This window comes from Nematolebias whitei, chromosome 12 (assembly GCF_014905685.2).
Source record: "Nematolebias whitei isolate Nwh7 chromosome 12, NemWhi1, whole genome shotgun sequence".
NCBI lineage: Eukaryota > Metazoa > Chordata > Actinopteri > Cyprinodontiformes > Rivulidae > Nematolebias > Nematolebias whitei.
In genome coordinates, this window is record NC_056509.1 from 33,987,501 (window position 1) to 34,001,268 (window position 13,768).

Below are 13,768 nucleotides of genomic sequence, written 5' to 3' on the forward strand. Positions count from 1 at the left end.
TATCAGGGAAACTGAAAACAGTCAGAAACATTACTTTAGCTAATCAGACCATTACATAAATATAAAAAATAAAACATTCTGTGGCTCAGCTGACAAGGGTCGTGTTTCCTACAAGGTCTTGCACACTGATTTATTTTCGATGCGGACGTTGAGGCAGGACTTTAAGGCTCTTTCAGTCAGGTGCGTCGTCTTAACCGGGGCTGAGGCTCCTTGGAGGGGTCAGCCCAGCAGCATAATGAGTTGTTTGTTTCCCCACACGTGTCAGAAGCTTTAGATGGTTTTTAGATGAACACACACTCAGAGGAGCGTACAGTGGCTTATGCTTTAAGCAACAAACAGTCTCTGTGTACGGTAAATAATCTAGATTTTCCATGTCAAGGACTCCCAAACAAGAAGCACAGAACAAGCTCTGACAGATAAATCTTGTCTGCTCCTTGGACCTACAGTATCTCAGAACATTTCTTTTCCTTTAAAATCTCAAGAGATAAAGTCAAGTGAGATGACCTTTGACCAAAACTCGTTTTTGTGTGTGTTGCTTCCAAAACTGAAAAGCTCAAACTTTTTTTTAAATGGCTGGATAAAAAAAAAAAAAAATCTAACTTAAATGTAATTTTGAGTCTCTCCGTTTTTGTGATTGAACAGTTCTTTGACAGTTTAGGAAATATTGACACATGTGAGTGATGGCAACTCATCTGGTGACAATTATCATGTTTTTCAGATTAGTTTCAAAAACATGTAAAACAGAAACATAAAAAAAAAGGTCAGCTTTAATCTTTGGCATAACTATATGGAAGACAATTAGTGCCAAGGTGAATAATTATTAGTCATTTTATTAGAATTCTATTTTTTTAATTTATACATTTTTTAATTGACATTTATAAACATATTTTACATGTACATCCACTTTAAATGCCGTATTTTCCGGCCTATGAAGCGTACTGGATTATAAAGCCCATTAAGCAAAACTAAAACCTTCTGACAGATTTTTGAGCACCGTGTACCACATAAAATCAGTTCGAGGTCAGTGAACACAATTAATCCATAAGGCGCACTGGATCACTGTTGATTTTTGAGCAAATTAAAGGATTTTAAGTGCGCCTTATAGTCCGAAAAATACGGTGTTAGTAAAGCATCCATTTAAATGTTTTTTTTTTTTTTAACAACAAAAATAACACAATAGCACAAAAGGAGTGAAAGTGGTTTTTTTTTTACAATCAATATATCATTCAGAAATTGCTCTAGATCTGGTTTGTGTGATTTTATATAAACCATCCTTTTCTTCCAGCGTAAAGTAAATCGGTGCTTTTCATCATTTACTTCTGCAGTTATTCTCTCCATCCTGTACACGTCCATTGTGATGTCCAGATGTGTTCAATGTTGGGCTCTCCAGTGAAAGACAATTTTTCATAAGGGCTTTTTTTTGCTCGCCCCCTAATAAAATTTTAAACAAATATTTTGACCATCCTTCAGGCATGAGTCCAAAAACCAAAACTTTACTTTCTAGAGTCTATAGTTCCAATATCTTGTACTGAATCTATCCCCTAATAAGTTTTAATTACTTGACAGGCCCAAAAGAATTCTTGAGGTATTTCTAAGAATTCCAAATTTACTCTCAGAATTTAGACTTTCAAGTCAGAATTTTGAGGTTAAAGTTATAATTTTTTTTCTCATAAATTCTGAGGATAAAGTCAAAACTCTGACTTTTCTCTGTAAATTTTAACTTTACTCCCAGAACCTCAAAGTGATGAGAATAAAATCGGACTTCTGAGAAAAACAATCAGATTATCTTATTTGATTTGGTCCAAGTCTTCTGAAGACCACTGTTTATTTTGGGCCACAGATATGACCCCCTCCTTAAGGAGCCGGGTGGGGGGGGGGGGGGGGGGGGGGGGGGGGGGGGGGGGTAATGGGAGGAGCCAGAGCTCCAGGTGGTCCAGTCAGTTCTGCGTAAAAACGCACCGAACTCCAAAGCCTTAAAGAAGCACTCGCTCCCTGTTCCTCTCTGAATGAGCCGTTTTCCGGGGGGGTTGAGAAGAGAAAGACAGGATTTACAGCTGGGGAGGGAAGAACCTGAAGAGCTGCAGGCGTTCCTGCCATCTCTCCATAGAACTCAGCGGAGGAAAGTTCAGTTCGTCTTCGTTGTTGTTATTTATTTGTTTATTTATTTATTTGTCGCCGCCGAGCCTGTGGTTTGTTTTAAGACGTCAGAGGCAGCTGTTGTTAGACATGTTCAAGAAAACGAAGAGTAAAGTCCTGGTGGATTATGCGTCAGAGGAGGACGACATGTCGTGGCACCATCATCACTCCTACAAGGTAAGAACAAAAGCCTCCGCTCGCACCGACACTCATCAGGACTGTTAAACCCGGCGACACACACCAGAAACATCCAGGGGGTTTCAGTTCAGATCCGTGTCCGGTTTTAACTTCGTGGAAACGCACAAATCCGCGCGCGCAAAACACTTTCCATCTAAACGAACGCGACGAGCAGGAGACGGTGAGCAAGTGTCACAAGTTGTGTCATCAGGTTAAAAGAAGAGAATCAACCGGAAAAATGACGAAAGTTTCAATACAACTTAAATGTTTGACCGGGAGTGAGACAATAAACTTGTAGATTTAGAGGATAAAAATGAGGAGCAGAGGCGGATTTAGTGTTTTTGCGGCCCAAGGCCAAACCCAGACATGGGGGACGCAACTTATTTAATTAAGACATTCTTGTAGTTTATTATTGCAAGTAATCCTCACCGGGAAGTCTTTTCAAAATGTATTTCGATTTATAACAAGAGCAGTATGAGCCTGGTTCACCTCAAGCAGAGGTCTTTCCAGCTAAAATAATTTTTTTTGCTTCATTTCTAAATAAATAAAACTTACCCAGAGCTGCAAAATGTGCTTGAAGATTCTCAGTCATCCAGGAAGTACATAAATAAATAAAAACAAAGTAACTTGACTTTAACGTGCTCGTGACATCAATAAAAAAAAGCATTTTTGGATAGATAACATTAATAATGAGCTGAACAGCTGTTGAGATATTCAGATGTGCTGTAACAGGAAGTGATGATGCCTGCACTTGAACTGAGCATTGCTTCATTGACAAACAACACAGACAGTAGAGAAGACTCTGATGTTTCTTTAGATTATTTTTAGCCACTATCAGCGAGAGAGAGAGTTCAAATAAGATTATTTAAAAAAAACAAAGACCAGGAAGTTTTCCTTTTTTAAAGAATTCCTCGTTGATGTCACTTCCTGTTTCACTTTGGCCATGCTGAGTTAAACAAACTATACCAGTCACTTGACAACATGGGTTCTGTACAGCTGTTTTAGTCTGTTGTAGATATTAAACTACTTTTGTTTGGAGAAACAATTTAATCCTAACGGGACAATTATTGGTATTTTTATGTAATAGAGCAAAGAAAAGGTCAAATGCTTACAACAAAACAAGCGAACAAACAAATATCTGTATACACCCATTGGTGAAATTTAAACCCTAAATGTTGGCATTTGTCAGTCCTTTCTATATTTGTGGAAAATTATATAAACACCCTACTTTAAAGTAATATTACTGCAGTTAAAGATATGAAATAGTCCAGTCTCTTAAATATTCTATTGTGACATGAAAATGTTCCCTCCGTTGTAGCAGAAACCTTAATTTACTTTAAATTTTATTCACAGTTTTTACAAAAGGTAAGCCGTCACTTGTATGTCTCCATGTTTTCAGAATGACTCAGCATATTGTTTTCTGTCGTGCTTATAGCCTTAAATATTCTTCATCCTCCCATGTTGGTTTTTGTTAAAGCTACAGAGACCTCAGAGCCACATGTAGCTGCAGGTTGCCGACCCCTGAGCTAATCAATAGCTGTTTGCTGCTTCTGGTCATATATTTAGGAGAATGGTACTTACAGATGGGTTGTAACTCTTTCCAGGCTCACTATGAAAAGCACCTCTGTTAGGTATTTTACAACAAATATTTGTGTATGAATGTGTTTTTGAAAACTTGACTATGTTTGACTTTCACTCAGTTTATTGATACTTGCCTACCTTTGCTTAAAAGCTGAGTCTGCGTTTATCTGCTTTTTAAAAGTTGTAAGTCCAATTTTAGAAGATTTAAAGTAACATCCGTGTAAATTTTGTGCAACACTGTTCGAGTTATGACTGTTGAACGGAGTTATAAATTGGTCTTTGTTGCCTTTATGTCATGCTCATATGTCCCATTTAGCCTGCAGCTGGGCTTCGTCATGGTGTCACAGAGAGGACAGAAGGGGGAAACACAAACTCTCACACAAATACACTCAAAGGGACAGACAGCCAGTGTCCCGGCTCATGAGAAAAAGACACGTGACTTTCTTGTGAGCGCTTTGTAGGCTACTTTGATTTGAAGTGGTGATCTGTGGAAAGTTTCTTCATCCCCATGTTAGTTTTTGTTAAAGTTACAGAGTCAGTATCTCACCTGTTGTAGAAAGCTCTTTAAATTACTTTACCAAGTTACCAATTAGCCTAACAAGCATGCTGTTGGTAGGAAACCAGAGTACCCGGAGAAAACTCACACATGCACGGAGAGAACATGCAACCCATCCAGAAAGACGGAAAGCCGATCTAACCTAGGCCTGTCACGATAAATGATAAATCAAGTAATCACATGATAATTTAAAATTATCAACCTCATTTTCATTTATCGGCTTTATCGAGTCTTCGTGTCTCTCTTTCCGAAGACACTGGATGACAAAAGGTTCAACTCCAGAGCTCTTTACTGACCCCTCCCTTTCTCTTTATTCTTTAAAATCCATTTTAACCGTTCAAAATCGAGTTTTTGGATTGTTACAAGCAGCTAAGCTATGAGCTAAGCTAACAGGCCGAATTCGGGGAACAAAACCTCCTTCATGTCGAAGCTCCAAAATTCACGGTTGAAACCCGTGCCTTTGTGTAAAAAATTGACTTTCTCTGCAAAAAGAAGCTGAAAACTTGTTTACTGATATTTTTTTAAAATTAAAAGCTTTGTGTGACAAATGCTATGCTAAAGAGCTCAAACCACACTAAGTGTCCGCCATTTTGAGAACCGAAAAAAAGGAAGGAGAGATGGCCCATGTCGCGTCAAAGGGCCTCCCTCCCATTTTTCTTAAAGAGACACGCTGCTCGCTCCCTCACTATCCATCCTTCGGTTCAAACAGTCTTATACTGCCACCCGGTGGTCAAAAACTGTAATACACTCAAAACAAATTAAACATTTCTGCTTAAATTTGACAATAATTACTAATTATTGTCAAATTACAAACCATATTATTGTTAATTGCAATAATTTCTGAGACAATTAATCGCCCAGCAAAATTTGTCATTGTGACTGGCCTAATCTAACCACTGTTCCTCTGTGCCGCCATCACTATTATATTTTTCTTTACTTTTTCAACCACACTTCTTTTTGAGTCAAAAATAGTTTCTGTCACATTTGGCTCTAACATATTACGTTTTGTAATATGTGCTTCACCTGGACTATCACTGGTAATCAGCACTTAGATAAATAAATGTCTGAAATGAAATTGACAGGAAAATAAAGAATTATAAAGAATTCACACCAAACACTATGAAATCTTTGAGATTTGAGTTGTTTTAGGGCGGCAGCAGTCCTTTTTGGTCTTGGTTGTTCTTGGACTAATTAATCAGTCCTGTCACACGAGATATCTACAGCAGGTAAGATATTAATTATTCATTACTTCACAGAACATGTCTTTAAAATATCCAATCTCTTGAATTAATTTTTCAACTTGTGGAACTCAAATTTGGTTAATAGCAAACATCTAAATTTCAGGAGCTCAGTTTTAGTTTGCTTCTAAAATTCCAGTGAAAGGACATGAAGGTTGTTGGTAATTTTAAGTTTGCCCCAATCTCTGAGTAGATAAACACCCAAAAGTGGACACCAGTCATTTCCCTCATCTAGGATTACATCACAACAGCAAAGTCAGAATAATCTGCAGTCATGCTTGTGTTATCTAATCAATTTACGTCTTTTAATCTGTGCTAAACAATCATCAGTAAATAAATGTGGGAGATTTTTGTGTACTCTGGGTTTGGGTAGAATGAACAGCATAAAGTATTCATGGTTATCCATCACAGACTGGAACAAATATAAAATATATAATTTTTTTATGATCCAATTAGGAAGAAAACCCAAGATTATTTCTCACCACCTCTTCTTGATCTAAAGTTGAGATTTATGACCCTTGGATTGGCTCCCTCCTCATCTTCTGTCTTGGAAACATGTTCCTTTTACATCCCTAAAATCATCACGTGCCTTTTTCATCCACCAGCTGTCAGAGGTAACTTGTTGACAGGAGCTGTTCTGAGATCACACAAAGCAGAACTCTGCCGTCAATTTCCTGGGAAAGTCATCACGGAGGTCTCCTCAGGTCACCGTGGCAGTGAAGTATATCCGAGGGGTCAGGAGTCTGGGTTGTAAAATGTCATACACACAGAGGAGAACCAGGATGAAGCTTATGATAACACGTCTGAATATGAAGCATTCCCCCCCTTCAGTTTATTCAAATAAGAAAGCAGCACTGTCTTGATTTATTTCATGCAAACAAAGCAAGAGATGACGTGTGTCCTGATCACAGGTGTACGAAAACATGTCAAATTCAATCAGGTCAATCTAATTTAAAGCTGCTTAAATCTACATAAAGCAAAAATGAAAACAAAAATTTGAGATCAAAATATTGCTCTTATTGGATTATCTAATACTTATTATAATATTACTGATGTTCCTAATAGATTCCTCAGTCACATGCATAACTCTAAGTACACATAAATAGGCCTATCACAATAACAAATTTTAATGGGCGATTAATTGGCTCAGAAATTATTGCGATAAACGATAATATTGTTTGAAATTTGACAATAATTAGTAGTTATTGTCAAATTTAAGAAGAAATGTTGAATAATTTGTTTTGTATGTAGTACCTTTTTCAACCACCAGATGGCAGTATAAGACTGTTTGAACCGAAGAATGGATAGTGAGGGAGCGAGCATTGTGTCTCTTTAAGAAAAAAATGGGAGGGAGGCCCCTTGACGTGACATGGGGTGTCTCGCGTCTGTTTTCAAAATGGCAGACGCTCGGTGTGGTTTGAGCTCTTTAGCATAGCATTTTTCACACAAAGCTTTTAATTAAAAAAAAATCAGTAAACAAGTTCTCAGCTTCTTTTTGCAGAGAAAAACAACTTTGTACACGAAGGCACGGGCTTCAACCGTGAATTTTGGAGCTTCAACAAGATGGAGGTTTTCCCCCCGAGGTCGACCTGTTAGCTTAGCTCATAGCTTAGCTTCTCAGCTTAGCTGCTTTTAATGATCCAAAAACACAATTTTGGACGGTTAAAATTAATTTTAAAGAGAAACGGAAGGGTCAGTGACGAGAACCAGAGTTGAACCTTTTGTCATCCAGTGTCTTCAGAAAGGGAGAGACACGAAGAAACGATAAAGCCGATAAATGAAAATGAGGTTGATAATTTTCATTTATCATGCGATTACTTGATTTATTGTTTATCGCAACAGGCCGACACAAAAACTACAAAGTGTGTGTTAAAACACTTTTAATTAAACCAGTTTGATAGATTTTGACCTAAAACCCCCCAAAACAGAACAACATAGCCCTCAGCAGACTAGCCATATTACACTTCCTGATTGTACATCTTTTAGATATGATAACATGGGGTAAGCCCATCAATGTCATAAAAAGGTAATAAATGTCAATTATAGTTTTATAGACTGCAGTTTAATGCATTTATGATAGAAGCTATGAAAACTGTATTGAGGAACAAAACAGAAAACAGGTTACTTGCTCCTAATCTGGTTTTAAAATGATTTAACTACAAGGTTCAATGTTCAAGGCGACTATTGTCATTTGCATCACATGTGGTACATGAGGTGGAACAAAATTGTGTACTCAAGGTCCCAGTTACACCCAAAAATAGCAAAAATGTAAAGTGTAAAACAGTATACAAGGATCACAGTTCATGCTCAATAATCCAGGTAGAAAATCCAACAAAGTTCAGTCAGGTCATCTGGACAATTTCTTTTTTTTTGTTGTTGTTGAGCTGTTTCGTCCTTCATCCAAAGGACTTCATCAGTCCGAGGAGCCACAACAAGCTGAGGCCCACATAGTGGGCTAACCAGTTTGCTGGTGATAAGATGGTTTCACCAGCAAACTGGTTGGTCCACTATGTGGGCTTGCTGCTTGTGGGACTCAGTTTGCTGTGGCTTCTCGGACTGAAGTCCTTTGGATGAAGGATGAAACGTCTCAACAAAACAAAGAAACCATCCAGATGACCTGACTGAACATTGTTGGAGTATACAAGGAGCTACATAAAACTCAGACCAACAACATGATATATTACCCTGTCATTATTGATGTTTGTCATAATCAGGGATAATAAAACAAACAAAAAGTACAAACGTCTTATTAAAGAGATAAAAGAGGAAGATGTCAGCAATGATCCTATAGAGAAGCAGCTTTTGTTGCCCATTGGTTTGGGCTAGCTTATGAGATTTTTCTCCCAGTCACTCTGTAGCTCGTTATTTTTACAGTGAGGAAAAAAAATCCATCTTCAGAAAACATTCAAGTCATTTGTCAAGTGTCCCAGAAGTGAACGTTCCAGCAAGTTCACGCTGGTGTCAGATTTTTTAAAAATAATGTCAAAAACTCAGCAGTAAATCTGAGACTTTACAGAACGCAGTTAGCACGTTGGACACTAAGGTTTATCTCAGTGCGGTTAGGAAAAGATGGAGCTCCAGGACATGTTTGAAAAGGGTTGCCAAGAGAAACCCACCTCCTATCAGGTTTATACAACGTCGACCCCCAATGTAGCAGACCAAGGAAGCAAGGACACGAGGCAGGTAAAAAGGTAAGTGATATTTATTTACAGGTGGAGATAAAAACTCGAACAGCTGTAAGGGAAGGGGAGAGACGGTGAATATATATCCTCTTGGTAGATGATGATGATGATGATAAAACAAGAATTGATCCTTACTTGTTATTGTTGCAGGAGATGGTTGAGGAGGAGCAAAGAGTGGGATCCTGGGTGTGAGGAGAATCCAGGAGAGAGTAGGAGGTTGACCCAGACAGAGTGGTGGACGTCGTTGCTGGAGACAGGACATCAAAATCCACAGGAAGGGGTTCCAGTGGTGGGAGAAGTCCTAAGGAGGACCAGAATGAATCAGGCCGTGGAAGGTCCAATTGTCAGAAGATGTCCCAGCACTGGAGAGGAGGCTGGCAGCTGCTTAAATGGGTGAGTAGCAGTACTCCTCAGATTGGTGGCAGGTGTGATGAGTTGGGTGATTAGCTGTGGAGGGAAAGTGACAAACAGACACAAACAGACACAAACAGACAGAGGGAAACCAGGAATCCCACACCTCCCTCCCAAAGAACATGTCAACACAGATTAGGTTTGCAAAGTTACATCTGAATAAATCACAAATTCTGGAACAAACAAGACCAAAATGGATCGGAGCAATAAATTTAAATTGATTTATATCAGTGTAAACATTTCACATCAGCTGATGAGCATGGTGGTGGAAGTGTGAGGAATGAACCACAAATCAAAGTATTTTCAAGTCATTTAAGAGGTCACCTGTAGCTTGGCTCAACCTGGATTACGTATCGAGACAATAGTCCCAAACACAGCAGCACATCCACACTAAAATGAGCCAAAAAAAGGAAAGAATTAAAGGTGCTGCAACACGTCAAAGTCCAGCCCAAACCCAGAGGGAAATGCTGTATTGCCTGAGCTATGAGTTCAAGTCTGCACTGCACACTGTGTTGTTCTTTTTTTTATTACCATATTTTTCACTGTATAAGTCGCTCCTTTTTGCATAAATTAGCAAGTTCTGTGACTTACATACCAAAGCAACTAATGTACGTTTTTTCCCCCTGTATTTATAACCCAATTTTTGGTTGAGCTCTGACGATTTCATTCATTCTGACATGGAAAATATTGAACACTACCATTTTCAGCCACTAGAGGGCCCTCAAACAATATGGCAAGCCAAGTGTCTCACAAATAGGTAAAAGTGGCTATTAATGAGGCACTGGGCTTGCTCTACAAACCACCTTCATCTCGCTCTACAAACCACCTTCATCTCGCTCTGGAACTCCTGGAGCAAACGCCAAATCAGCTGCATTTCGCCTGGGCAGCACGGTGAAATGCAGCTGATTTGACCATTAAAGTGCATTTATTAAGGAAAAGTTAAACTGAGACACACCTTTGCTATCATTTCGAGCAAACAAATAATTGTTTTTAGGTGGTTATCTTGTTAAATTCTTGTTAAAGTCGTCCTGTGCACGCTCCCGCAGCCGCCATTTGGCATCTAATCGATTTTTGGCACATCGCTGGTTCACGTGCGACTTATACGGTGAAGCGACATGTACAGTGGTAAGTACGGTAATCAGCAGGGATTTGGACTGCTATCAAGAGAACATTTCTTGCTGCTTTGAAGCAACACCAGAACAGTTAAAGGTCAAAGTTTGGGTTCAGTCAAACCTCAAGGCCTTTTCCTTCGACTTGGTTCAGGAGTCAGACCCAAGTTTGTTTGTGTATCTGTCACTTTGTGTGAAACACAGAGTTCTGGTTATTTACGATCCTAACAAGCAGCCACAGGCCCCCCTCCTTCGCTACGTTTCATCTGTCGTCTGATTTTATTGGCAGTACAGACAGTTAACATGCTGTGTGTTGAAGACAGTGAGTGTCGTTCTTTTCCATCACCTCTCTGAGGCATCAGCAACCCCTGAACCTGCTTGCGCTTTCATCCTATGCACTACTGAAGTTCAGCAGACTGAGCAGCCTGCAGAAGGTGCATGTTTGCCTTCAGCTTAAAGCAGTAAACCAACTGAATAGTGGAAGAAAACTGCTGTGATTCTACCAGCTTTGTCAGGAGGGATTATTTAGGGCTGAACGGTACTTAAAGTCCGTCTCTCAGCTCAATTATAAAGTCATAACGAGATAAGGAAGATTAAACAGACCTAATCTCCTGCTGAAGGGGAGACGGTCAAATTAATGAAGATCGGGTGTTTGTTTTATCTCATAAGCTCGAATCAATCGCTTCAACTTTTAAATGAATTTTTAAAAAAAAGTCTGGGAGGTGAGCTTTTATGTATCCTGAAGACATTTGGACCCATGCCTCTGTTTGATAGTTAATAGGAACTGAATTGTAGCCATAATAAAGAACAGTTTTGTCTTATACAGCCTCCTGCCTGTGTCTTCTTTGTAAAACTAGTGTTTTCACACATAATTTAAAATTTACAACATATGAACATTAATCTGTTTATGATGCTAAAACTTTTACAATAGAGCTAACATCACCAAGGCAACAACGTTGGTCAAGACGCACAGACTATAAACATTTTTCCTGAGTAAAGTATGTTAACACAAAGGTGTTAGCATGGCTGATGAAGTGTTTTTAAAAAAAATGACAGAATTGGGTCAGTTAACCAGCTGACTAATCAGTCAATTGATGGCTCTGATGGCATTAAGGGTGCATTCACACCAGCCCTGTTTAGTCCGCTTTAATCAAACTTTAGTCCGTTGGCCTTGAAAGTCCGGTTCGTTTGAGGAGTTGTGAATGTGCAATCGAACTCTGACGCGGACCCAAAAAAGTGAACTCTGGTCCGCCTAAAAACCTAGATCTCGGTTCGGTTGAAGTGAACTCTAACGCGGTTCAAGTGCAGTGTGAATGCAAGTGGACCGGAGACCGCCCCAAAAGCAGGAAGTGGACGACAGCGCAAGGCAAACAAGCGCACATTTCTCTTACCTCATACGGAGCCGTCTCAAGCGCTTTGTGTGAAAAACAGCATTCTCCATGGTTCTGCTTCATCGTCCGCTCACGCTGAGTCAGTTGTTGAAAAATGACAAAACAGAAATCCTAAAACCGCTAAAATTTGACGCCACTCTGTTTTTATTATATATTTCTAAAAGAAGAAGAAAAAGAAGTGTTTTCTTCAGAGGTTTTTGTGTTGTTTCCTTCAGTAGTTCGTGGTGCAGCGCCCCCCACAGGTGAGGGGGGGAACAGGTTGGCTCGATTGACTAGTGCAGTGTGTTGCAAACCACACCAGCTGAAATGTAAACAAATGTTCTGAATATTGGTTCCCAATTGAACCAAGTCTACTGGACTATCAGGTGTGAAAACACCCTTAGTTTTTATCTTAAAGTCCTTTGACGTGTGCTTTTAGGACAGATCTGGGGCACTGGGGTGAAATGATACAAAAATTAGCAGAGCTTCCAGAAAATCAAACCTCAATTTTTTTTTTTTGATGATATTAAATTTTTTTTAAATATATATAATTTATACCAGAAAATTAATTATAATAAAAAACCACATTGTGGCCCGGGACACATTTTCATTTTATTACAAGTTTCTTGGATCACCACTGTGTTCTGATTGGGTTCTTGTTTGTATTCAGTGCTGTAATGTGAAATGGAAAGCACAAACTCAGAAAAGAGCCACACATAAATGTCGGAATAAAATTTTTTGCATAACGTCCCGTATTAGCTTAAGGACATGCCTGCTGTGAAGTAAATGAGTTTTCTTATTCTTTTGCTGACTCCTGTGCCCAGCTCATTTCATGTTTTCATTTTAAGCAGCCTGTTTGGATCTGTGGTTTCATTTCTTTACTAGTTTATCCTGGAAGGCCACCTTTTTAGTGTCGACTATGTAAACAGTCATCAAACCTTGTTTCTTAGTATCTCCTTAAACTTGTTCATGAACTAACCAAAGTCTTTCTTTTAAGCATGTAAAGTGAGTTTAATAGTTTTTTTTTTTTTAAGTTTGTAGGCTCCAACATAACATTACCTCCAGATAATAGCTCAGTCTTTATGAGAAATGTGTAATAGATGCCTTTATGTGTTTAGACTAAGTTGACTTGTTTGTCACAGCTTGGTTCAAATTAGGCAACAGACTGACATGATAAGGTTTATTCAGTAAAACTTCTTGTGTAGATGCAAGAAAAGGCCACGGTTTAGGTCAATTCAGGCACTAATGCAACTTTTATTATGCCACAGAAACCCTTGATGGCAGAAAAATCTGAAATCCAACTTCATCCATTAATATGTACGAGTGTTAAAACTTTTTACTATTGCTGCGCGTTTCTTTTTCTACAATTTTCACCATTTTGAATTTTGTTCTTGCTTCAGTAACAGATCATGCACATTCGAACTCTTTTCTTGTCAACATTGTGTTATGGTGTTATCAGGGGCGCCACCACAGTGGGGGCCAAGGGGCCACACCTATAAATTTGCTGGTGCCCTACTGGTCCCCCCCTGGCCAGACATCCTCTTGAATCATGAGATTTTGTTTGATGTGCTTTTTAAAATTTCCCCTAACTATTTGAGATTTTTAAAACCTAAAAAACAAGCACTGTTCTGGAACATTTAGTTACTTAAAGATAAAAATAAATTAAAAGTTAATCTCCCCAAATAAAGAGCAGCTTAAGGTGAACAGAATAAAATATAATGAAGGATGCCTGTGTCCTGATATGAGGATGTAGGGTGTCAGGAAGTTGTGTATAGAATATATCCATCCATTTATCTATCTATCCATCCATTTATCCATCCTTCCATCTATTTATTCATCCATTTATCCATCCATCCATTTATAATCCATCCATTTATTCATCCATTCATTCATCCATTTATCCATCCATCCATCCATCTATTTATTAATCTATTTATCCATCTATCCATTTATCCATTTATAATCCATCCATTTATTCATCCATCCATTCATCCATTTATCCATCCAT

At 38.7% G+C, this 13,768-nt stretch overlaps 1 protein-coding gene across 1 annotated transcript in view; it reads left to right on the plus strand.

Moving 5' to 3' along the window:
• Positions 1 to 2,010: 2,010 nt before the first annotated feature.
• si:ch211-225h24.2 overlaps positions 2,011 to 13,768 on the plus strand; it is a 27,352-nt gene continuing 15,594 nt past the window's right edge. The window contains exon 1 of the mRNA XM_037685461.1: positions 2,011 to 2,313. Coding sequence (XP_037541389.1) covers positions 2,227 to 2,313 — 87 coding nt within the window. The 5' untranslated portion in view covers positions 2,011 to 2,226. The remainder of the gene's footprint in view (positions 2,314 to 13,768) is intronic.